Source organism: Episyrphus balteatus, chromosome 1, assembly GCF_945859705.1.
Source record: "Episyrphus balteatus chromosome 1, idEpiBalt1.1, whole genome shotgun sequence".
Taxonomy (NCBI): Eukaryota; Metazoa; Arthropoda; class Insecta; order Diptera; family Syrphidae; genus Episyrphus; species Episyrphus balteatus.
In genome coordinates, this window is record NC_079134.1 from 61,542,441 (window position 1) to 61,567,982 (window position 25,542).

The 25,542-nt window shown below is 31.3% G+C and overlaps 1 protein-coding gene across 1 annotated transcript in view; it reads right to left on the bottom strand.

Annotated features, from left to right (window-relative positions):
- LOC129907137 (hemicentin-2-like) overlaps positions 1 to 25,542 on the bottom strand; it is a gene marked incomplete in the record, with an annotated part of 112,986 nt that overhangs the window by 79,404 nt on the left and 8,040 nt on the right. The window contains 3 exon segments of the mRNA XM_055983208.1: positions 12,502 to 12,618; positions 12,677 to 12,855; positions 12,916 to 12,983. Of these exon segments, the coding sequence (XP_055839183.1) occupies positions 12,502 to 12,618; positions 12,677 to 12,855; positions 12,916 to 12,976 (357 nt within the window).

A 25,542-nucleotide genomic window follows, 5' to 3' on the forward strand; every position in this document is an offset into this window, starting at 1 on the left:
CATTTTTTATTCATTATCTGGACCAATCCAATTAAAAAGGTTTTTTGCAAAATTGATTCGGTTTTTGCGATGCCTCTTGCTGAGGAGTGAAACTTCCCTGGGGATTCTTTGGAAGAGTTACTTTTCTTATGGTCTTCTTCTGAGCGTTTTCTCACTTATTAGCAAGTTAAGCTCTAATTTAATGTCGAAAGATGACCTGAAAGTGTCTTTTTATGACAATCGCATTATTTCTAAGACGTGTTTTTGTGAAGTTTTTCGCTTTGTTCCTATTTTAAAATTTTCTTTTGGGGGCTCTAGTGCGTTTAATACAAACTTTTTTAACTAACCAATAGTTTCGGTAATTTCCCGTTCTGATTTGCCTTCCCTTGACAGTTAATGCATCAATTCTCTCACGGCTGAAGAACAATGGACTCCACGACCCATTTTAATGTTTTCCCAATTTTGTTTTTGCTCCACTAATGTTAAATGATCTCTAAAGAGTATTTTTTTTTAAATATTGTTTAAAATATGAATCCTAGGTAATACAAAAATAAATGACTCCACTTGGTCCTATTGTTTTGTCCACACGATTTGAGAGTTCTTTTTAGTTGATACATTTATTATTTGCATCAAATTATCTGTGCATGTTCTTTTTCTTTTATTTTATAATAGTTCCGTTATTTTAAGCAGAATATAGTAAAAAGAGCCGTTTTATTTCATTTTAAAAAGAGATAGAGAGAATATTTTAAGAGTGATAGAGGTGGTCTTATTGTTTTGTCCGTCACTGTATATTACCGTTTCTGATTCGGAATTCAACTGGTAATACTTATGGCAAGATTTGTTTTTTAAATAAATTCATATTTTATAAGAAAAAGTTTTAAAATTAAATTACATTTTACTCTTACTTAAATTTAGTGGATTTAAATTTAACAGATACCTAAGAATGAGTTTCTAGCTTTTTAAAAATGTATTTTAAAATATTGTAGGTGTTGTCGTTGTTTTCAAAATATTTTTTTTTGTGTTTGAAGTCAGATTGTGAGAAAATTGCATTTATCGCTTAAACGATGGAAGATTGTCCCTTACTGCCTCATATATATTTTCCTTAAATTACCTAGAGAATCTTTTTCTATCATTTCTTTTATGAAATTTAAGCAAAAAAAATGGTTTTGTTCAAAAAAAAAATTAATTTTAATTTTAAAAAACAATACGGCAACATCGGCAATTTTTATTCTATAGACTTTAATGTATTTTAATTACCTACGTTTGAAAAAAAAAATCGTCAAAATCAGAGCTGTTCGGCCGGGTTCCCTAATAATTTGCTTTAGTTACTCTACTAGTTAGGTACTGTTTTTTGTTTTCAAATAATATTGTGTGGTATTATATTGTTTAGACAAACAAAAATAAAAAATACAAAGAATAAATGTAGTGCGGAACTTGCAAGCAACTACATTTGCAAGTTCCGCAAAATAAGCAAATATGAAGAAACGAACAGGTGTGTAATTCAAAGGTAGTCTTGAATTACTTAGATTTAAGACTGTATAAATATAATGTTAAATGAAGAATAAAGTAACTAAGAAAGCTACAGTCCACAAGTTTAATTGAGCTATTCAGTGGTCCTTCGAGTCAAGAAGACACCAGACGCTTCTTTGAACAGATACCTACTCCAATAAGACTCTAGAATCTTCATAACCAGATACTCTAAGAAGACACCAGAATATTCATAACAGATACTCAAAGAACACATCAGATTGTTCATAACCAGATACTCAAAGAAGACACCAGTATCTTCATAAGCAGATACTCCAAGAAGACACCAGAATCTTCATAACCAGATACTCCAAGAAGACACCAGAATCTTCATAACCAGATTTAAGAGAAAACACCAACCACATCTCAGACACCATTACAAAAAGAACACCACATCTCAAACGAATTAAAAAAAATATAAAATGCACGACTGGGTCGCACGAACTTGCTCTTAGAGTTAAAGTTGCTTAAATTTTTAAGACTTTTTATGTAAACTTTTTAACTGTAAACAGTGAACTTGACCAGAAAAAGAATGAAGAAATCCGAGCCCAAAACACAGAAAAAATAAATCTGGGCCATAACGACACACAGTCAAGTAATATGAAACGAGCACAAATACGATTGGGGTCGTTCGAAAGGAAAATAGCAGAAACATCTATCAAAACAGATATGAGTAATTCGGCAATCGAATTCCAGAGCACGAATCTTATGGGGGAATGGAAAAAATAGACTCAATAATTCAATATATGAGGAAGTATTGCTTTTCGAGGAGTTTAATGACGCCACCGATAAAGCTAATTTTTTGACCTAAATTGAAGGGTTGAAAAAGAGGTATTCGGAAGTAATGGTGTCACTCAGAGAGATGAAAAATGTAACTGCTTTGCATTCTCTTCCTAAAAAAAAAGAGAACATAACTGCTGTACTTGATTTTACCATCGCTTTTGTTTCCCCCCTCCTTGGTGAGTGAAACTTTTTATATATGTTCTGCACACGAAGCATTTTTGGATACTGCATTGAATCCCAACTTTTTGTTTACCTTTTCATACCGCTACCGAACTTTGCCTGAGTGTTTGGCATTTATATTGCTGCAAACCGCCCTAACCTACTGGATGATGCTTTTTTGTTCTTCATTGCATTCATCACACTAAGAGAATTTTGCTTGCCCCCATCCGCTGCCCTTTTCATCATACTTCATCACTGCATGCATTTACATACAACATACAAGCCATCAGTAAATTTCTTCCCGGTGAGTTCATCTTTAGTCTATGTTCTGCCGAGTAACTATTTCAAGAGACTACACACCACACTTTGTTTTCTCTTTATTTCACTATACTCTAAAATCAGCTGTTTTACGTCTAAAACAACAAATCATCATCCATCAGTTTTGACGTTTACCCCAGCGCCACCTGTCGTAACCTAGAAACCCCAGAAAGGCTATTACTACTGCATAGGGTGATCAATAACGAATTTTAATTTAAAATTAAAAAAAAAAAAAAAAAAAAAACTAAACTGATAAAATTAAAAAAATATAAAGTAATTTCGGTTAAGACATAAATTAAATAATAACTGAAGCAGTATGGCGAACTGTGGATCTTGCGAAAAAATCTGCGACTACATGATAGATTCCATTGTGTAGTGGAAATTGTAGAAGAACTTTTCATGTTCTTTGTATTGGTGCCTCCTTTAGCAGCATCAAACTTTTTAATAAAATGAAGTCGTTCTACTACTTTTGTGACAAATGCGATCCATTTTCTGATAATAATATTGTTCGTGACGTTCTGCAAAACATGAAGCAGTTAGAAAATTTGGAAAAACAATTATTATTTCTCTCTGACAAAATCGAAAATATATCTTCACCCTCACAACTACAAACAGAAAACACATTAAAGTGTTCAAATAATATAACTCCTGAATCACAAAGTAGTACTGAAACACAACATAAACGAAAAAGTGATGTTATCGATGATGAAAATTCCGATATAAACCCTTCATCGAAAAAAACAGCTGTATCTATATTTAGTAATCACACATTATCTCGCCCTATCCCTAATTTCAACTTTAACGTGAAATCACCTACTCCTTCTCTTCTCTCTTCGTCATCATTACAAGTGCAACTTCCTTCAGCTGTTACTGATCCCGCACCTATATGTAACACAGAATCATCAACTTCTTCATCTACCAACAGTTCTTCAATTACTTCTATGTCACTTCCAATATCGTCTAAACAACTACCGCAATATTCTGCTCCAAAACGTCCAAATATTGATACCAATCGAACTAATGAGATGCTGTCTCCAATTGTATCTGGACTTAGGGCTGTAGAAGGACAAAAAGTGTTATTTCTTTCTAAACTTGCCCCTTCAACAAATGCCCTCGATATCAAAAATTATGTGTCAGAAAAACTGGGAACATCATTTATAATAAATGTTGAAAAAATTCTGAAAAAAGTCTACCGTTACTAATTTATTTAACTTCACGTCCTTTTGTTTAGATGTTTTTAAAAAACGTGGGCAAGTCGATTGTGTATTCACTGACTTTAGTAAAGCCTTTGACAAACTGTGTCATAAAACATTAATTTTAAAATTAAGCAATCTTGGATTCAATAATAGTTTCTTAAATTGGATATCCTCGTATCTAAAAAATAGGCTTTATAGTGTAGTATTTCGTAATATGTGTTCGAACCAGTTTATTGTCAACTCAGGTGTCCCTCAGGGCAGCCATTTAGGTCCAATTTTATTTATTTTATTTATAAATGACTTGGTTTCGATCATTAAAAATTCGTCCGTCCTTATTTATGCTGATGACATTAAGCTTTTCAAAAGTATTAAATGTACTTCTGACTGTTTACTGTTACAAGAAGACTTAATTTTATTTAGGGAATGGTGCAATGAAAATCGTCTTGTTCTTAATGTCGACAAGTGTAAAACTATGAGTTTTACACGCAAAAAAGTCCCGTTTGTTTTCAATTATTCGTTTGATTCATGTCACTTAAGTAATGTGCCCGTGTTTTCAGACTTAGGAGTTATTCTTGATCCTGAGCTAAAATTTATAGATCATTTAAACTACATTATTAAAAAAGCTAATAAAATGCTAGGATGTATAAAGAGATTTGGTAGCGATTTCCGCGACCCTTATGTTCTAAAACTGCTCTTTGTTTCTTTTGTAAGACCAATACTCGAATATAGCTGTGTAGTGTGGTCACCTTACTATGCCACTCATATAACAAGACTTGAATCAATTCAGAGAAGGTTTTCGCGTTTCTGTCTTCGTTTTCTTCCTTGGTCACATGATAATTTACTTCCCCCTTACTCTCAAAGACTCAGATTAATTAATCTTCCTTCACTTACTGACCATAGAAAGTATTTGCAGTTTTGTTTTATTGTTGGAATTATTAATGAGTCAATATCATCCCCATCGGTTCTAAGTCGGTTAAATTTCAGTTACAGTCGCACAAGTGTAAGGTTACGCCAACCATTGTGCCTTATTTTTAGTAGATCGAACTATGGTGCAAATAGCCCCCTCAATCAATTGATAACAATATTCAATAAACTTTATTTTTGTATCGAGTCTGTTAATGAAATTTTAAATGCATTAAGTTCAAAACTATGTTTTTCAATAGCTTAGAGTAATAAATTTAGATTTAAGTATTATGTATAAATGTATAAGTATATTAACGTTAGTATTTAACGAATTGAAATAAATAAATATGAAAAAACCATAATGTGCTTCCACCTCACACCATGAGGTTAAACTACCAAGTATAGTATTCCTTTTTTTAAAGCTAGTTAGGTAGGTATCTCGAAATGCATTTGGATGGAGTTACATAACTTTTATTTTGAGCGACACAAATGTTAAATTCAGTTACAATTTATGACAGCGATGGGCTTTAAAAACTGACCTTACTAAGTTTTCAATTTTATTTTACAATGGTCGGAATAAATATTTTGACAAAATGAAAATTTGTCTAACGATGAGAATAATCTGTAACCGTTAAACATAAAAAATAAGGAAGTTGGTTATTTAATGAGCAGGGATAGGATGTTGTGGAATTTGCCTTTTTTTCTTGCTTAATCGTACCTACGACATTATAGATTAAAAACAGACACGCTTCACGTCCCCCTCGTGCCAAATATATGTATTTTATTTTGCCTTTTTTTGCCCTTTCTTTCGTTATTGCCTTTTTTTGCCTTTTCTCTTGTTATTGCCTTTTTGTTGCCTTTTCCTATGTTTTTTATCTTTTTAGCGTCTTTAAAGTAATGCCTACACACAAAACACTCAACTATACAAACAAATAGGAAACGTACTCAATATATTACAAACTCAATATATCTATACTAAAGATTCACTAATTACCCCGCACTAACGAATTCGAGTGAAAAGATCTACCTATAATAGTGCAGTCATTATATTTGGAAATGCAAAATGAACCGAGAAAGCTCCAACAATTAAAAATTTTTTTTTTAATTAAAAAAATACGATTGGAGAAGTTCTCCAGATTTTGGACAAAATCAAGAGAGATTTGGAAGCCGGGAAAGGGGCAGTCGCAAAAGATGTTGTTGGGAAGTACAAATCAGTTTTTTTGGCAAACAAGGGACTCGAGAGAGTTAAACAAATAAATTGAGAAATGAATGGGGACACAAATCTAGAGCTCCCGCCAAATTTTGCAGTGGGTGATGTCGAGTGCTTTTATTTGGCTCCACTCGTCTCTACAGATAAATAGAGACATCTTTTAACTCCTTTAAAGCACTCTTAAGAGAAAAACTCATGTTTGTTAGAAATTACTACAATTAATTTTTATACTTCATTCTTACTCTCAATAAATGCCTTTTTATGCCTTTTTCGGAGTTTTATTTTGCCTTTTTCTAAGTTTTTAGGTCCACAAGATCCTATCCCTGTTAATGAGTATATTATGGTGAATCTCATGATGGTAAATATCAGGCATTTAGTTGGTATTACCAAACGTTGACAAACGTTCCTCTTCAATGTTTGTAAGGAAGGATAATGCATTTTTCATGTTTCAAGCACGTATAAAACTGACTGACTGGTTGAGGCTCCGATTTGTAAAAACGTGGAAACCGGCGGAACTTAACATTGAAATTAGTGCATCTTCTATTGAAAGTCATAATTTCGGTGTACCAGTTAAAAAATCTGTGGAGAACTGAATTTATCGCTGGAAACTTTACATTACCAAATATGAAAAGACAAAAATATAATAACTTATACTATGCAAAATTTACAACGAATGGACAAAAAAATAAAAAATGCACTAAAAAAACAGACGCATTTTAAGGAATTCACTTTAAATCGCGAATTGACTCCCAAAAGTATGGATTTGGAAATTTCATTTTTTCTTAAAAAAATTTGTTAGCAAAAGCACCCTTTGCGTTGAGCTGGAAGAAGACAATTTTGCATTATTTATGGGAAGATAATACAGTATTTATCTCATAAAACGAAAATTGAAAAAAAAAAACTAAATTCTCAATGCTTAAAAAAACCGGAAGCGTACATCTAAATTAAAATAAAACAATTGCAAAAAAGTTGTTATTCGCGGTTAATTATGTGACTCTGAGGTCGCGTGTGTGTGTGTTGGGGTTAAATATTTATCCGAGGATAAATTTTTAACGTAGATGTTTTCTGTAAAACAGAAGAATTAATGATGTTAAAAAAAATTATAAATATTAACAATTTACAAAATTCCAACACGCGTTGTCCTGTGAATTTTATTTTTGTGTTGCCATTCGCAAAAATTTTTTTTTTTAATAAAATGAAATATATTCAAAAATATAAATTTTCCCTTATACACACTCATAATGTTGTACTACTTTCTCAATTTTCTTTTTTCATTTTCAGTTCATGGTTAGTTAGCTCATCATTCAGCCTACAGTAGTCGACACAAAATCGAGTGCTTCCATGCTTCTTTTTGACGAGAACTACCGGTGATGCCCAAGGGCTTTTGGAATTTTCCATCAGCCCGTCTTTCTTCATTGTCGATATCACGTCTTGCTGGTTGACGAATCGGTCTAGCATCTCCTGTATCGATTCGATGCTGCAATTGTTGTGTTCCGCCGGTCTGCCTGCTGCGTGAAGAGAAGATATCAGCATATTCATGAAGAAGTCTTCCGGCAACATTAAGCTGATGTTGACTCAAGTTGTCTGATTTGAGAATTTGAGTCTTTAGTTTCTCCGAGATTATAGTCACCTGTGTGTCCACCTCGTTGATCTTAGTTATTGCGGCCACAGATTCACATTGCCCAACAACTTCTCCTTTTTTAAGCTTGGGTACGGTTTGATGTTAAGTATCCGTACAGGTACCATGTTGTTCTTTAGTGCCACAAGAGTCTTCCCGATGATGATGTTTGGGGAACTTTGCTCAACTTTTGAAAAATTTCTGAAGAAGGTGACAGGCACATGTCTTCTTTGATGATAGTTCTAATTGTTGTTGAGTTTTCGTTGCCATAGACCAACTTCACCGTACACTCTTGCTGCTTCTCCTGTAGCGGTCTTCAAATGGTAGCTGTAGGTGCTATGTAGCCGAACCATCTTTACCAAGTCTCTTCGTACAATAGAGGCGGTGGCCCCGGTGTCAATTGTAGCCACGTGTTGTTTGATTTTTATGGTTCCCTCTACGGTAAGACTTTTGTTGTCTCGTTATTCTGTGAGACTTGAATTGTGATCCTGGGTACAACGATACCAGAAACCAGCTTCTGCCCCTCGAAGTTGGTTCTTACTCGTTTCCCGGATGGTTGAGGATGAGTGGTGGTTGTATAGTTTACCTGTTGTTGGGCAATATTCCTGCTTCTACAGTGTTCGCAAGCAGTTCTTCTTGGTGGCAATCTGCTTCTACACTGCCGCTGGAGATGTCCTGTCTTGTTACAGTTCCAACATCGAGCAGCTCCGTCTCGCTGGTTAGTGCGAACGCTTATGCTTCAGGAAGGGAACGTTTTCTAGCTGTTCGAATGGCTCGCTGAAGATTTATATCAGATACAGCACGAACAAAGGCTTCTGTCGCAAGCTGCATCCAGAGCAACGAACTTGTTCTCGATCGCATCAAGCTTACCTTCGATGAGGTTTTTCTGTTCATCTTGAAATTGTTTCTCCATGTGTTCGAGAAGATTTTGTTGTTCACTCCTTTGTTCGTTACGTTGTGCCTCAATTTTTTCGAGAACCCTACTCTGTTATTTTTCTAAATGTTCTCTCTGTTCATTGCGTTGTTTTTCTAATTGTTCCCTCTGTTCATTGCTTTGTTTTTCTATTTGTTCTTTCCGTTCTTCAAATTTTGCAAGCCATCATGGGTGACATATCGGAAGTAGTACTTATTTGTTCTTCTGGCATTTCAATTTCGAATTGAAATGTATCCAAATGTTTGTTTTTCCGGGTTAAATAATCCTGCAGACGAATAATGAGGTCATTTTTCGATCCAGCAGTAGAAAGAACTCGCTAAGTTAATTCCGCCTTAAGTTCAGTCAAACTTAACTGATTTAATTAAAACACAAGCGCACTTCTTCTTTTTTTTATTAGCGATATTATCTGATAGACCAGTGCCAATAATTTTTGAAAATAAAAAAATTATTAGCAGCCAGTCATTTGTATGCTGAGCTCGAATCTTTAGTCAGAAAAATTCTATCACATCACGTTGAGATATTACCATGCCAATACATCACAAAAATAGTGTTTTGAACGTTCAAAATTCAATATCTCAAAAACTTTGCACGTTAGAGCTATTCTAATGCTAGCTAGATAGAATTGTAGAACTCGTTAAAAGCTACAAAAAAGCTCCTTGTAAAATTTTCGCATCTCGTCAGATAGCCGAGTTATTGTCAAAAAACCAATTTTATCCTTTTTTTCAAAATGGCGGAAAAAGCTCATAGGAAATCTTGGTCGAAAACTTCAAGTTAAGCTTTTTTAAGCATCCTCTACAACATATCCAAAATTTAGCTTTCTCGGTCATTTTGCATTTCTAAGCCGTTTTTTCCGACATAATGACTGGCCTATTTAGGATAAATGGTGTATGAAAGGGGAAAAATAAATTGCCCACAAAGAAATTGGTGGAAAGGGGGTGGGTGGCCGAAAAAGTGGAGTGGGTGTCAAAAATCGTGTTTTTTTACGATTTCTGTCAAAATTAGACCTCCTATCGAAAAAAGTTAAAATCAAAAATTGTAGATCGTAAAAGTGTCTACAACTTTTACTCAAACCATTTTTTTATAACCTCAAAATATTGAAAAAAAATGCAAAAATACAATTTTTTGATTCTTTATTTTTATCTTTTACAAAAATGGTTGGATTTTAACAAAACTTGGTCAAAAATTACTTTGTTATATTTTCTATCTATTTAAAATGTTTTTTTAACAAAAAGTTAAGTTTTGGATTTTTGTCGAATTTAATTTGAAAAAATAGCTTATTTTTCAAACAAAAAAGTTACTGAAAAAATTTTTGATTTTTGAAGAGTTTCGAGTGTAATTATTAAGATTAAAACCTATTATTAAGATTGGAAAAACTATACTTTTGTTTTAAAAAATATTGAGAAAAATTGAAAAAAAAAACAAACAAACGATTTTTCCGTAGATGATAGTAATATTGGCGAGAAATAACTTTCCATAGAATTTAATCGAACAGGGCAGAAAAAATCGAATGCCTTGTGCAATTTCACTAGTCAAAAAGTTTTTTTTTATAAAAATCAAAATATATTTTTCTAATGGTTTTTTATGCGCTGAGCTCGAATCCGAAGTCAAAAAATTCTATCACGTCACGTTTTTGAGATATTACCATGCAAAACATCACAAAAATAGTGTTTTGGACGTTCAAAATTCAATATCTCAAAAACTTTTCACGTTGGAGCTAATCTAATGCTAGATTCAAATTAAGAAGGTCAAAGGCCATTAGAAAAGTATAATTTAAATTCTATGGAAAGTTATTTCTCACGAATATTACTGTCATTTACGGAAAAATCGATCTTAAAAATCGTTTTTTTTGTTTTTTTTTTCAATTTTTCTCAATATTTTCAAAAACAAAAGTATAGTTTTTCCACACAATCTTAAATAATAGGTTTTAATCTTAATAATTGCACTCGAAACTTTTCAAAAATCAAAAATTTTTTCGGTAACTTTTTTTTTTGAAAAATAGCCTATTTTTTCAAATTAAATTCGACAAAAATCCAAAAACTAACTTTTTGCTCAAAAAACATTTTAAATAGATAGAAAATATAACAAAGTAATTTTTGACCAAGTTTTGTTAAGATCCAACCATTTTTGTAAAAGATAAAAATAAAAATAAAAAAATTTTTTCAATATTTTGAGGTTATAAAAAAAAATGGTTTGAGTAAATGTTGTAGACACTTTTACGATCTGCAACTTTTGCTTTTAACTTTTTTCGATAGGAGGTCTACTTTTGACAGAAATCGAAAAAAACCACGATTTTTGACACCCACCCCACTTTTTCGCACACCCACCCCCTTTCCCCCAATTTTTTTGTGGGCAATTTATTTTTCCCCTTTCATACACCATTTATCCTAAATTTTTCCACCACCCTTATGCTGCTAATAGTTTTTTCAACTTTTTCCCTCTAAAAACTGGATTGGCACGGGTCTATGAGTCGCACAAATAAATAAGTTTTATCCCACTATTCTGACACCAATGTTTATATTCGGGGTTCACAATAAAACTTATTTAGTTTATTTAATTTCCACTTATCATTCCGTTCAAATTAAAACACAATTTATTTCAACTCAATTTACTTTTATTAGGGTCAATGTGGGTAAATGTAAACAATTTCATGTCTTTTTTTTCTTTCGACTTTAGATTTTTTTATGTTTTCACGGAACAACTTGAATGGTATCTTCAAATGCAAATATGAAATGATGGCAATTCTTCTTTATAAATATAAACAAATATTTCCCAAATTGTTTACATTACTGTCAAATATGGCATGTTTACAAATACCCCACCATGTTTGTGTTTTTTTGCAAATTCGGGGTAAATGTAAACGGTGGTTTAAAATTAAGAATTTCCTCTTTATCATATGGATAACAACTTGAAAAACGTCCAAGAAGGTATTTGACAAAAACTTTTTCAAATTCCAATAAAAGTTTTTGTTTTCTTCCTTTGATTCTTTATATAGGCGCCCAATATGCATCCTGAGCAGCTCTGAACGTCATATTTTTTGTTTTTTTACGTCAAAGACCGATTTTGCAACATCATCCACTGAAAATGATGGTGTTGGCTACTTTAAAATGTGACTCCGCGGCACTTTAGCAATAGTAATTGACTAAAAGTACGTTATTTTTATTAAAACCAATAATTTCACCAAAAATGTATGTTTATATTTACCCCCAGAATACGTTGTTTACATTTACCCATTATTAAAAATATTCTGGGGTAAATGTAAACACATGCAAATCGACATAAATGTCCTGTATTTTAAAATTTGCTTGTATCACATAGAATCTACATCAAAATTAAAAACAAAAAAGTTTTTGCAAATTATACTGATTTAATTGAATCTGCCAAAATATTTAATTTTTCTGAAAGACTAACGACTTGTTTGGCACTTTAAAAAATTATCTTTCACGGAAAATACGCTCGTCGAATTAATTCTCTCTTGACAGCAATGAGCTTGACGTATAAGTTAAAAGATACATGCGTCCGCGATTTGTACTTATGTATGCATCAAAGAGATTTAACTGAAGCTTGTTATGAGCCATGTTTTCATTTACCCCTGTTTACATTTACCCACATTGACCCTATACGTTCAAACAAACACACTTTTAAATCACTTTATTTACTACTAACAATTTGCAACAGTTTATTTCACTTTGTACTTTCTCCTTCACTTTCAAAATAAAACTGTATCAGGTCGGTGCCACACTGCTCTTTTATAGCTGAATTTCGAAATTCGAGAATGTCTTCGAAGGTTCCCGTCCTTGCTTCATACTTCCATTGGGTGCGTTCAGAAAATTTAAAGGCATGTTCACACTTAAACACATTTTACATTATATCTCACCTGCAAAGTCTGATCCCCTGTTTCGTCGTTTTGCAAAGGAACAAATCTCTCATCTGAAGAATATGTATATTTTCCAACAGTTAATAAATTTATATCTGCATGGCGTACCCATGAAACCTTTGAAATTATTATTTTATAATAAGCTTTTTTTTTTTTGTTTTAACATTATACTCACTGTTTTTCTTCCGATATTACGCACCCTACAATTAAGAAACGCTGTCTGGCCAGCTATCGTTGTGATATTGTGAGAAAAATTAAGATCAAAAAATCCTGAAATCTTGGAGTGCCTTTCATTATTTGTAAATATGGGAGTTGTAAGAATATCGTCATAGCTGTATATTTCAAACTGATTACCTAAATACATATACCAAACATTAGCTATGTTTCATATTCTCCCAATTCATTTGAACTCACCATCGGTAGAAAGGTACACAAAAGTCAAAACCACTAGGGAATAGTTGATAGAAGAACACATTTTTTTCCTGCAAAAATATAAATAAATGGGAAACAAAAATTTAGTTTGGAAGGTATGCAATTTCATTAAGTTTATCTTATACATATAGGGAATAAATGGGGGAATCTATACAAGCGATTAAATTTTCGAAGTTCGAAGCAGCGATTTATTTAAATAATTCCACTTCTCAAATTTCAATCAAATCTTTACTCTTATAACTTTACATTACATTACATTTTAATCTAATCCGAAGACAAATCTACGGCATAGAAACACTGCAGCTTGGGAAAGTTCAGAGATACCCAAAGGAGATGGGAAACTTTCGTTCGTTTTACCCCCCAAAACCCATTTGTTTATTTCGTGTTGTTGTAATCTCTTTTGTATTCGTGAATAAATGTGAAAAACACACATAGTGTAGCCACGGTGTTTTTGCGCACAACTAAGCAAAAATATACGATTTTTCACGCATACTTAGCCAAAAATGTATATTTTTTCACGCATACTTATCCAAAAATGTCTAAAGCAGCTTGTAGGCAAACCCGTATGACGTCAGAAGTTTCTCATCTCTTTTGGGTATCTCTGGGAAAGTTAGTTCATCGGCTGATGCAACACAAGAAATTAATTCAATACCGAAAGACAAAGAAAGAAAGAACAAGGGAAACACAAAATAAGACAACAGTTCTGTTGTGTTCTTCCCTGGTTCTTTATATGGTTATATATTTCTTAATATAATTCTGCTATATTTCTTTTTCTTTGGTAAGTTCGATTGCTAAAAAACTGTTCATGGTTCAGATTTAGATTTATTTCATGTCGTTTTCTATTGACTTTTGAGATTTTTGGGTAAAAATTTCAGATTTTCCACTGCAAATAGAATATGAAATCTAGTTTTGTAATTGTGTACGAAATCTGTGCGTATAAAAAAAAAACAGTGTGTGTACACATGTACACGCGACTGAAGTTATATTTCTCACTCAGTATATGAAATGAAATTCATTTAGTCCAGTCATTTTATACATTTGGAAATGCAAAATGACCGAGAAAGCTAAATTTTGGATATGTTGTAGGGGATGCTTAAAAAAGCTTAACTTGAAGTTTTCGACCAAGATTTCCTATGAGCTTTTTCCGCAATAACTTTTTTGACAATAACTCGGCTATCCTTCGAGATAAGAAAATTTTACAAGGAGCTTTTTTGTAGCTTTTACCATGTTCTACAATTCATGTATACACATTTTTTTGCGTATCATGAACCGTTTTCGAGATATATCAACATTTTACGATATGGGATTTGTTTTTTGACATTATCTATTTTTTGGTGATGAAAATCCAAAAAAATATTTTAATCAAATTTGTAGACCCTGTTCAGACCTACAATTTCGTATTTTTATTTTTTTTTTTTGACAAAAATTACGACCTCCAGCTGGCCACAAAGTCGTTTCGTCCGCACCCACCGCCAAGCAAGCCGCTCGTTCGGTTGTGAAAAAAACAATCATTCATGTTTTTTTTAATGTCAAAAAAAAAATTAAATCTCAAAACGCAAATAGATCGAGAAATCTGAGATTTTTCCACTATTCCTCCTCTTCACCCCTCCCCCTTTCAGCTGTCAGATTCACAAATCTTTTTCTGAGATTCGATAGAAAACGACATCAGTTTACCATAAAACCGATATGGGGGCCTCGATAATAATATACAGGGTGATTCACCAACAATGTGTACACAGAGGAAAATTTGACCACCCAAAAACTAACAGTTCCTTATTGAATTGTTTTATGAAGAAACCTTATAGCCCTGTCATTTTAGATTTGGTTGTATGGAGGTCTGAGAAATAATTCGCAACTGCAATTCTAGTACAGAAGCTAAATCCCCCATTTTCCACAAAAAAATCGGGACGACTTTGGCCGCCATTTTGTTTTGAACAGTTTTGCGACTATAGCTTTTAGTTCGGCTTGTTTTGGTCTTAGAGAAAAATGTAATGAGGCAAAGTTGTAGTAAATTTTATTTCCCACAGAATATGTTAAGTAAGTTTTTACTCTAAAACCTACCATTTCTGAATTATAATGAATTTCGTAAAATACTATGCTCACTTTTTTTTTAATATTCACCATAACTTTCTTTAAAAAGCTTTTATCAAAAAAAATTTAAAGAACTATTAATTTTAACTATGTTTGTGAGGGTAGAGTGGCGCCGAGATTTGATAACGTTATTTTGTAGAGGGGTTCAATACAATTATTTTTTTTACTGTGGAAGGGGGTCTACCAACCTCCCCCCGTTCAGGCAGGAGGGTAATTTTCTAAAAAAAAAAAAACAATCTTAAATAAAAAAAAATATTTCAAAACAACGGCAACACTTACAGTTATGAATGATACCTTTTTCAAAAGCCACAATTCTACGCATTATTGAAGTTGTTAAATTTAATAGTTTTTTAAATAATCGGTCTCAAAGTTAAAGCTAGGGAAACAATTTATTTTAAAAAAACACATTGAATACTTTTTTTGTCATGACCACTAATTTCATATAAAATCTACTGATACAAAAAAACTGTCTCAAACACTGAAAACCATATAGTTTTTGAGAAAATTGAAAAACTTACTTTTTTATCAGGTTGTTTTTTTTTTGTTTTGTTTTGATAACTTTGGTTACCAAAATAAAAGATCTCCGATATTTATAACATAGAATTAGTTGCCAGCTTTGTGCACCGCTTAGGGTATGTAAAGTCGCCAATGTCAACAGTTTTTTTTAACAAAAAAGTTCCTTGTCTGGCCAACTTCTCGGGTTCTCACCATACCCTGTAGTGAGCGTAACAGGGCTATTTTTTTTAAAGATGCATAAAGCTCTCAACTAAGGGAGTTTGCATAAACGTCGGATATCTGCGTAAGTACAATCGTCTTTCTGCTTTGCTGCATTAATGAACACATCAATTCTGCAGAATGTTTGCAGTCCTGCGCTAGTACAATTTTCAGCAGTCACTGAGTGTTCATTAGGGTGTCCGTTATTTCCCAAAGTGATGTTTTCGGGGATGACACCCCCTAGATCGAAAGCTTAGGACCTAAATAAGGGGAATTTAGCAAAAAAAAAATTTTTCGAGGTCATTAACCCGTGCCTCTAGGGTCATACTTTCCCCATACAAATTTGTATGGAAAATTTTTAACTCATACATAAAATTTTTTTTCTCTCGAGTTAAATCATATTTTTTTTTAATGTTTGATAATTCTGGTTGGAAAACAGTTACTTTAAAAGATCACATTCAAAATTTCCCGTTAAAAAAAATTTTTATATTTTATTTCGGTTTTTAAAATTATTAGCTGTTTTCGTAGTTTTTGCTTTCACCTATCACACAATTTTAAATGCAATTTTATTGTTTTTTAATTCTTTTCAAATATTGCATTCAAAAATTTGTGAATAAATCAAAAATTTCAATTTTTTGAAATTTTTTTTTTTAATTTTTGCCGTTTTTATACGTTTAAATTTATTTTTCTCGAACTACAAAAGATATGTTTACAATATTTTTATTGAATTTCGTTTACAAATTATTCACCTAAAAAATTACATCAAAAAACTTGCAAACAAGAAAGGGTAAAGTATTTAATAATATTTATTTATTATAAAAACGGCAAAAATTAAAAAAAAAAAATTTCAAAAAATTGAAATTTTTGATTTATTCACAAATTTTTGAATGCAATATTTGAAAAGAATTAAAAAACAATAAAATTGCATTTAAAATTGTGTGATAGGTGAAAGCAAAAACTACGAAAACAGCTAATAATTTTAAAAACCGAAATAAAATATAAAAAAATTTTTTAACGGGAAATTTTGAATGTGATCTTTTAAAGTAACTGTTTTCCAACCAGAATTATCAAACATTAAAAAAAAATATGATTTAACTCGAGAGAAAAAAAATTTTATGTATGAGTTAAAAATTTCCCATACAAATTTGTATGGGGAAAGTATGACCCTAGAGGCACGGGTTAATGACCTCGAAAAAATTTTTTTTTGCTAAATTTCCCTTATTTAGGTCCTAAGCTTTCGATCTAGGGGGTGTCATCCCCGAAAACATCACTTTGGGAAATAACGGACACCCTAGTGTTCATAAACGTCAGAAAAAATAATATAAAAAATGACCACAGGCACAGAATGAGCTTTGTTTGTTAAGCAAAAAATCAGTTCCCGAAAATATTGTTTTTAATAACACGGAAGATCTGTAAACCGTGTTCCATTAGGGTGGCTCAAAAAAATTACATACTTTCTTAAAAAAAATAATAAAATCAACGAGTGGTTTACATTTGAAACAAATTATTATCGATGGAAACAAATATTTATAATAAGGGTGTTCAAGAAAGTTTTTTTCTTTGCGTTGAAAAAAAATTTGTTTTAGTGCACCGAAAGTTTGTTAAGTGCGTTTTTTGCTACAGTAATATTACATTCATGTCAAAAATTGAATCGAATTTGGTTGAATTCGAAGCGTTAGTGTAAAATATCCTTTTTCTGCGCCCCTAATGCGAAAATACTTTCCCATTTTACATTATATTTCATAAACCATGTTTTACAAACATTCTCTTCAATGAAAATTATTTTTATTTAAATTAGGTAATAAAAAAAACTAAATTGAACCACCCTAATGGAAAAATTTTTTTCTTCGATAATTTGGTCAAAATAATATCCACGTTGAATTTTTCGGAATTCCACAAGCAACTGTAGAAGATAACATTTTTTAGAGCCACCCTAATACGAAAAAAACCACTTTAAACTCAATATCTCAGAAAACAGGATTTAGAAATTAACCAACTGTGTCATTAAAATCCAAATTATTCGAAAAACTAAAAAAATAACATTTTATTGCACCACCCTGATTAATATGCTTGCTTTTAAGATAGGTGTGGTTCCTGGTACACACAACTTTTTTTTTGTGTGCTGGCACTTTCGCTATCATCCCCGGCACACAAAAAAAAAGTTTTTTGTACCAGGAACCAGACCTATGTTTCTATATGTTTTTGGACCCGTTGAATTTGAATTTCAAGTCCGTTTTGTCCGAACACCATCCAGTTTTGAGAAAAATGCAAACACTCCAAAAAAGTCATAAAAATTCAAACAAAATGCAGTCACAGCTCAAAACTGGAGGGTGACCGGGCCAAACGGACTTGAAATTCGGATTCAGAGTGCCCAAAAACATATAGAAAGATAGGTCTGGTTCCTGGTACATGTGTGTTTTGGTGAATATAAAAAAAAGTGAGCATAATATTTTACGAAATTCATTATAATTCCGAAATGGTAGGTTTTAGAGTAAAAAGTTACTTAACATATTCTGTGGGAAATAAAATTTACTACAACTTTGTCTCATTACATTTTTCTCTAAGACCAAAACAAGCCGAACTACAAGCTATAGTCGCAAAACTGTTCAAAACAAAATGGCGGCCAAAGTCGTCCCGATTTTTTTGTGGAAAATGGGGGATTTAGCTTCTGTACTTGTGCTGTGCACTCCATATTTTGAGTCCGAATTGCAATAGCGAATTATTTCTCACCAAAAGTATAACTTGACTGGACTATTATTTATTAATTTATTCATTCTACGATATTATAAACCTGAGGGCCTCAGCAATAATAATCCGTTTTTACCAAAATCGGATTAGCTTCTTTTTCGAGATACCCCCGTAAACCTGTTTTTATCGAGAAAATTTCATATCAACGCAAGTCGAGTATCGAGTACGATAACTTAAGCGCCGAGAATAAACGGTTTTTAGTAGAGGTATTCAATACAATCATTTTTTGTAATGGGAGGGAGGGTCTATGGCAATTTTCTAAAAAATCATACAAAAAATTATTAAAAAACAATGGCAACACTTACAGTGAATAATATTTTTGTCAAGACTTAGGGTTTCATTACGGGATAAATTGATAAAGTAAACTACCTCAATAAATTCCTTATAAAATACTGAAAACCATGTTTTTATGCCTTCTAGTTTTCAAGAAAATTGAAAAATTGGAAAACTACTTTCTTTATCAGGTTCTCTAATGAGCGTTCTGGTACCACACTGGTACCAAGAAATTTTATTTTGAAGATCCAATTTTAAATGGAAATAAAACCCATTCATGGAATCGAAGTAGATTAAGTACAGTACTTTTTAATTTTTGATTTTTGATAATGGCATAGCAAAATAGCCAAGAAAATAGAAATCTGATAAAGAAAATAGTTTTCCTATTTTTCAATTTTCTCAAAAACTAGAAGGCATAAAAACATATCGTTTTCAGTATTTGATAAGGAATTTATTGAGGTAGTTTACTTTATCAATTTATATCGTAATGAAACCCTAAGTCTTGACAAAAATATTATTCAATGTTTTTTTTAAACTTCTTTTCCACAATTATTGACTTTGAAATCGATTATTTCAAAAACAACTGATTAAAATAACTTGATTTAAAAATTTTATTTAAGTGTACAATTCTAGCTTTTGAAAAAGGTATCATTCATAACTGTAGGTGCTGCCATTGTTTTTTAATAATTTTTTTTATGATTTTTTAGAAAATTGCCCCTCCTGCCTAAAGGGAGGGACATAGACCCTCCCTCCCATTACAAAAAATGATTGTATTGAATACCTCTACTAAAAACCGTTTTCAATTCTCGGCGCCTAAGTTATCGTACTCGAGCCTTGCGTTGATATGAGTTTTTCTCAAAAAAAAACACGTTTACGGGGTTATCTCGAAAAAGGAAGCTAATCCGATTTTGGTAAAAACGGATTATTATTGCTGAGGCCTTCAGGAACAAAACCTCATCTTTAGTTTTTGTCGTCATTTTAGGTCAACCTTAAACTTGTTCAGGCTCACTGTGTACACTATACATTTCTCTGAGTGAATGCAGAGCTTGCATTCCTAGTACTGACTGATACGAGTTATGAATTGTGTTACCACAACCGAAGAATTTTCTTAACGCAAAGCGCAAAAAGTTTCTTTGAACACTTTCAATCCTATTTATATCACATTGTGTTGTTGGGTTCCATAGTCTTAGAGCCAGCGACCTAAAGTTTGCAGGTAATTCCTTAGTATTCAGAGTCATACCCCTAGATAGTTTTAAGAAACCGCTGCCTGCCTGTCCGTAAGTGTGGCGAACATGTGTAAAATTTGTCATGAAGGTGCAAAAAAAAATTAAAAATTAAGAAATCGACTTTAAATCAAAAAAAAATATTTTAAGACAACGACAACACAACTCAAACTACTAGTTGATTTTTAAATAAATGTTTTTTGATCAATAGTTTTTGAAAAAACATTTTCAAACACAAAACTTTGAAAAAAAAAATCAAAACAAGTTCAAACTGTTTTTTTTTTTTCAAAAAATCTTCCAAATTAAGTACTTTTTTTTAATTTGTATTTCTCTTATATATTTTGAGTCAAACACCGAAAACTAGAAGTCCAAATCTCTTTTATTTTTTGAGAAAACTTAAAATTACCAAACCTTCTATTTTTTCACCAACGCCAAAATTACGGCTATTGATTATGTCTTTCAGAAAGGAAGTAAGACGTTCACGAATTTTTATTGCAGGAATCGTTCAATGGGTTATAAAAAAGATAAAACCGCGGAGTGCTATTAAATGAGAGGGTCAAACCAGAGATAGGGGTGCAAAAGCCCCCTACCTTACCAAAACAGTCAAAACAAAAATAAAAAAAATTCGATTTTTTTAGATTTTACTTTTTTGGTTGTGTCTCTTATTTGGGCTGAGATTTAACATTGCTCTAATAAAAGATAGAAGATTAAATTTTCTTTAAAATGCTGGTCTTATTAAATTTTTTCATTGAAAATTAACCAAAGTATGGCCATTTGAACCTATCTTTTTTTCGCAGATTCAGATTTTCTCAAATAAAAAAGAAACATTTGAGGGGAAAGTACTACAACTAAGCAACCAAGAATTGATAGCGGTTTTTTGTAGAAGGGTTAAATACAATCATTTTTTTCTATAAGACGGGGTATCTATCTTCCCCAATTTAGGCGGGAGGGGTAATTTTCTAAAAAAAAATACTTAAAATCAAAAAATTTTATTAAAAAACCACGGCAACACTTACAGTTATGAACGATACTTTTTTCGAAAGCTAAAGTATTCACTTAATTTAAATTTTAAAATGAATTTATTTAAACCGACTATTTCGAAATAAATGATTTCAAAGTCAAAACTTTAGAAAAAAAGTTTAAAAAAACACGTTGATTACTATTTTAGTAATGACTGTGGATTTCAATACGATGTTTATCGATAAAATAAACAACCTCAATTGATTTCTTATCAAACACTGAAAATCATTATGTTCCTATGCCTTCTTGTTTTCCTTGAAAATTGAAAAATAGAAAAACTACTTTCTTTACCAGGCTCATTCATTTGTTTTAAAAACAATTGATTTAATTAACCTCACTTAAAAATTCAAATTAAGTGTTAATACAGTCAAATAAGGAGAAAAATGGGGTAAATCTCGGAATTAATGTTAGTAGAAATTTTTTTTGCTCAATATCTTCCTTTTGCCATTCTATAACATATCTCAAAAATCTAGAAAAATCTCATGTCCGCTTGTCGCGATTTCAAGGTCAAATCGCGAAATGGAGATTTTCAAAATTAGCAAAAATAGGCTATGGTATTATATACACATATGATACATGATTTCAAGGTATTTTTTAATGCTGATTCCAAAAAATCTAAAATCAAGACAATCTGACGTCTCTGGAAAAAGTTATACCTGTTTTTCATCTGTCAACTCATATTATTATAACAGTTGCAAACTTACTGCCGAAAACCCCTTAAAAGTTATGGTAGATGAACCAAATTTTGCATGAAGATTTTAGAATCCATCATTATTAAAAATCAAAACAATCCATTACAAAAAATATATATACCTACGAAATAATAGTATTTTTTGAAGGAGGGGCAAATTTTAGGATATGCACTAAAGAAGCTTCTTGTTCATCTTTGGGATAAGTGGTAATAGGCTAATTTTTTCATTTTAATCTTTGTTTGGATATTCTTTAACTACCCTCAAAAATATAAAAAAATCTCATGTCCGCAAGTCCTAATTTTCCTGGTTTGAAGATAAGGTGCAGATTTTAAAAAATTGAAAAACAACACTTCAGATATTTGTGTCAGATCAACATGAATAAGGTGCATTACTTTTCAGGGATGTTCAGGTTGACTTATTGTGAGTTTTTTTGAATAAGTGTTAAAAAATACCCTTAAATCATGTCGCTTATGTTGGTATACATATACAAATTTAAACTTTTCTTGCTAATTTTTTTAAGTCTGCACCTAACTTAGTTTAACCTCCAAAATTAGGACTTGCGGACATGAGATTTTTTTAGATTTTTGAGGGTAGTTAAAGAATATCCAAACAAAGATTAAAATGAAAAAATTAGCCTATTACCACTTATCCCTAAGATGAACAAGAAGCTTCTTTAGTGCATATCCTAAAATTTGCCCCTCCTTCAAAAAATACCATTATTTCGTAGGTATATATATTTTTTGTAATGGATTGTTTTGATTTTTAATAATGATGGATTCTAAAATCTTCATGCAAAATTTGGTTCATCTACCATAACTTTTAAGGGTTTTTCGGCAGTAAGTTTGCAACTGTTATAATAATATGAGTTGACAGATGAAAAACAGGTATAACTTTTTCCAGAGACGTCAGATTGTCTTGATTTTAGATTTTTTGGAATCAGCATTAAAAAATACCTTGAAATCATGTATTATATGTGTATATAATACCATAGCCTATTTTTGCTAATTTTGAAAATCTCCATTTCGCGATTTGACCTTGAAACCGCGACAAGCGGACATGAGATTTTTCTAGACTTTTGAGATATGTTATAGAATGGCAAAAGGAAGATATTGAGCAAAAAAAATTTCTACTAACATTCATTCCGAGGTTAAACCCTTATTTGACTGGATTATGTATAATTTTAGCTTTCGAAAAAAGCATTGTTCATAATTGTAAGTGTTGCCGTTGTTTTTTAATAAAATTTTTTGATTTTAAGTATTTTTTTTTAGAAAATTACCCCTCCCGCCTAAACGGGGTGTTTTGTAATGAAAAACAATGCCCAACAATGTCCAATTTCACCCTTACTCAACATTCAGCAATTAAAATTCTAAATTTACTCTCGCTCTCAACAAACATTGTAAAATAACGTAACTTTTTTATCATTATTTTTGCATTCCTTTTGTTATTCATATTCTTACATGCTAAATCTAACTTTGAAACTAAGGTTTTAATTAGAATGAATCTCTTTAAGCAAAATTACAATTTACAAAGCAAATTACAAAGTTAACAAGAAATGAAAAAATGACTATGCAAAAATTGATTTTGACAGGTGACAGGAATGACAGGAATGACATCTTGCAGCAGGTTTGCTGGTTAAGTTGGCTGAATGTTTACACGGTCTGACTTTCCGCATTTACTTGGTGCAACATTCCTCCCCGGCTGTGAACGAAGTTCTCAAGTTGTTATAATTTCTTTCTTCAGAATACTCATGAGCCATGAAACGATAGAAAAAACAATATTTACTAAATTTACAACAATAATATGGTAATAGATTACGAAGACAAAAAAAAATCTCTAGTCGAACAGATCTAAGGTTGAATGACAAGAGTTCTACTACCTTTTTCAGTTTGTTTATGTTCCACAAACCAGCATCGGTTGTAGTTTTTTTTTTTTTGTTTTCTTTCGCATTTTTTTTTATTAGTTTCGTGAAATATTATTTCTTAATTGAATTTAATCACAAAAAAAAAAACAATTATAACGCGAAACAGTGATTTTTCAAATTATTTTGTACGAATAATTTAATGTCTTGTTCGAGTGGATTGTGTTCATTCATACCCCACTATGTGCTGTGCGTGTGTGTGTTCATTCAAAAGTCATTAAGCCAGAAGTGTTTGTTTTTTTTTTACGTGTGAAATTAATAAAGTGTAAAAAAATCATTGCGTTTATTATGAAATTATCTTAGAAAACCCAGGTGAGTTATTTTAAAATATTCTATTAATTTCATTTCATTAATTTCATTGTAGTATTTGTTGTTATTTGCATTCTTTTTTATTCCCATCAAAAATATACGTGTTTGTGTGTCGCCCATTTGATACATGGGTTTGTGTGTCGTCCATTTAATACATGGGTTTGTGTGCCGTCACACTTCATTGATGGAATTTTCTGTTGTTGTTTTGCAAAAAAGTATTCTGGTACCTATAGGGTGTTAATTTTTTGAATACCTATGAATTTTTAATTTTATTTAATTTTTACTTGCGATATAGGTACTATAGGGCAAGTTTAGGATTCGTAAAAAAAATCGAACTCGAGATAACAATTTTACATGACATTACGATGATGGAGAATGCCAAAAAAGTGGGTCCGGCAATTCTGTCTGTCTGTCTGTCTGTCTGTCTGTCTGTCCGTCTGTCTCTATCTGGAGCTGCAGCCTAAACGAGTGAAGTGATTTTCTTCAAACTTGGTAGTTAGCAGTTTTTGGTGATTCCCTAGAGGGGAAATTGAAAATTTTTTTTTATGACCAAAACTAACGGTACCTGCCATATAACGGAAATAGAAAAGTTAATTTTTTTCAAAAACGGCTCTAACGATTTTGATTAAAATTTTTGTGTGTAGTACTACACATAAGAGCTAACTTTTAAAATAATTTTTTTTGTAACGTTATTAACGGTACCTGTCATAGAACGTTTTTTTTCGTTTCTGAATATCTCGTACAACATTAACCCGATTTAAATGAAAACGGATCAAAGAAAAATTTTGAAATTTAGTTTTTATGTGTAAATTAATTATTTCTTCAAAATGGCATACCAACTTTTTTTTTGAAAAATGTTAAAAAAATTTTATACATAAAAAATTATTTTTTTAAAAAACGGCTCCTACTATTTTCGAAATTTTTTTTCTAAAAATACCTTTTTATACAAGAAATAAAATGGCATATTTGTTTTTTTTTTTTAAGATAATTTATAACGGAGTTTAATTAATTATAAAAACAGATCTAATTTTTTTATACTACTTATGAAATTTCTTCAAAATATCAAATTTTAAATTTCTTGAATAAAAAGCTTTAACAATATAGTTACTTTAAGCATAAGAGCAAGTACGTGCGACCCCAGTCGTGCAATTTATTTTTTATATCGAATTGTAAGTGGACTGTAAATTTTTTGGATTTTGATTAATTAAATATGGTTATTGATTAGTTTAACAGAGTGTTTCGGTTTTTCGGTTAAAAAAAATTAATTTTTATTCTGATTTGTAATTTGTTTCGAAAGTTTTTTGTCGTTCGTCTGCTGTGATTTTTAAGTGAATTTAAAATATTTTACGGTGAATTAAATTGATTTGAAAGTGAATTAAATTTTTCTTACTGCCTTTTTAAAGTTGTTTTAAGTGAATTTGAAATTAAGTTTCGATGAATTAAAGTTATTTTGAATGAAAATAAAGTTATTTTCGGCGAATTAAAATTGTTTTTAGTGAAAATAAAATTATTTTTCGGTGAATTAAAATTGTTTTTTAGTAAAAATAAATTATTTTTCGGTTCATTAAAATTAATTTCAGTGAAAACAAATTTATTTATCGGTGTATAAAAATTACTTTGA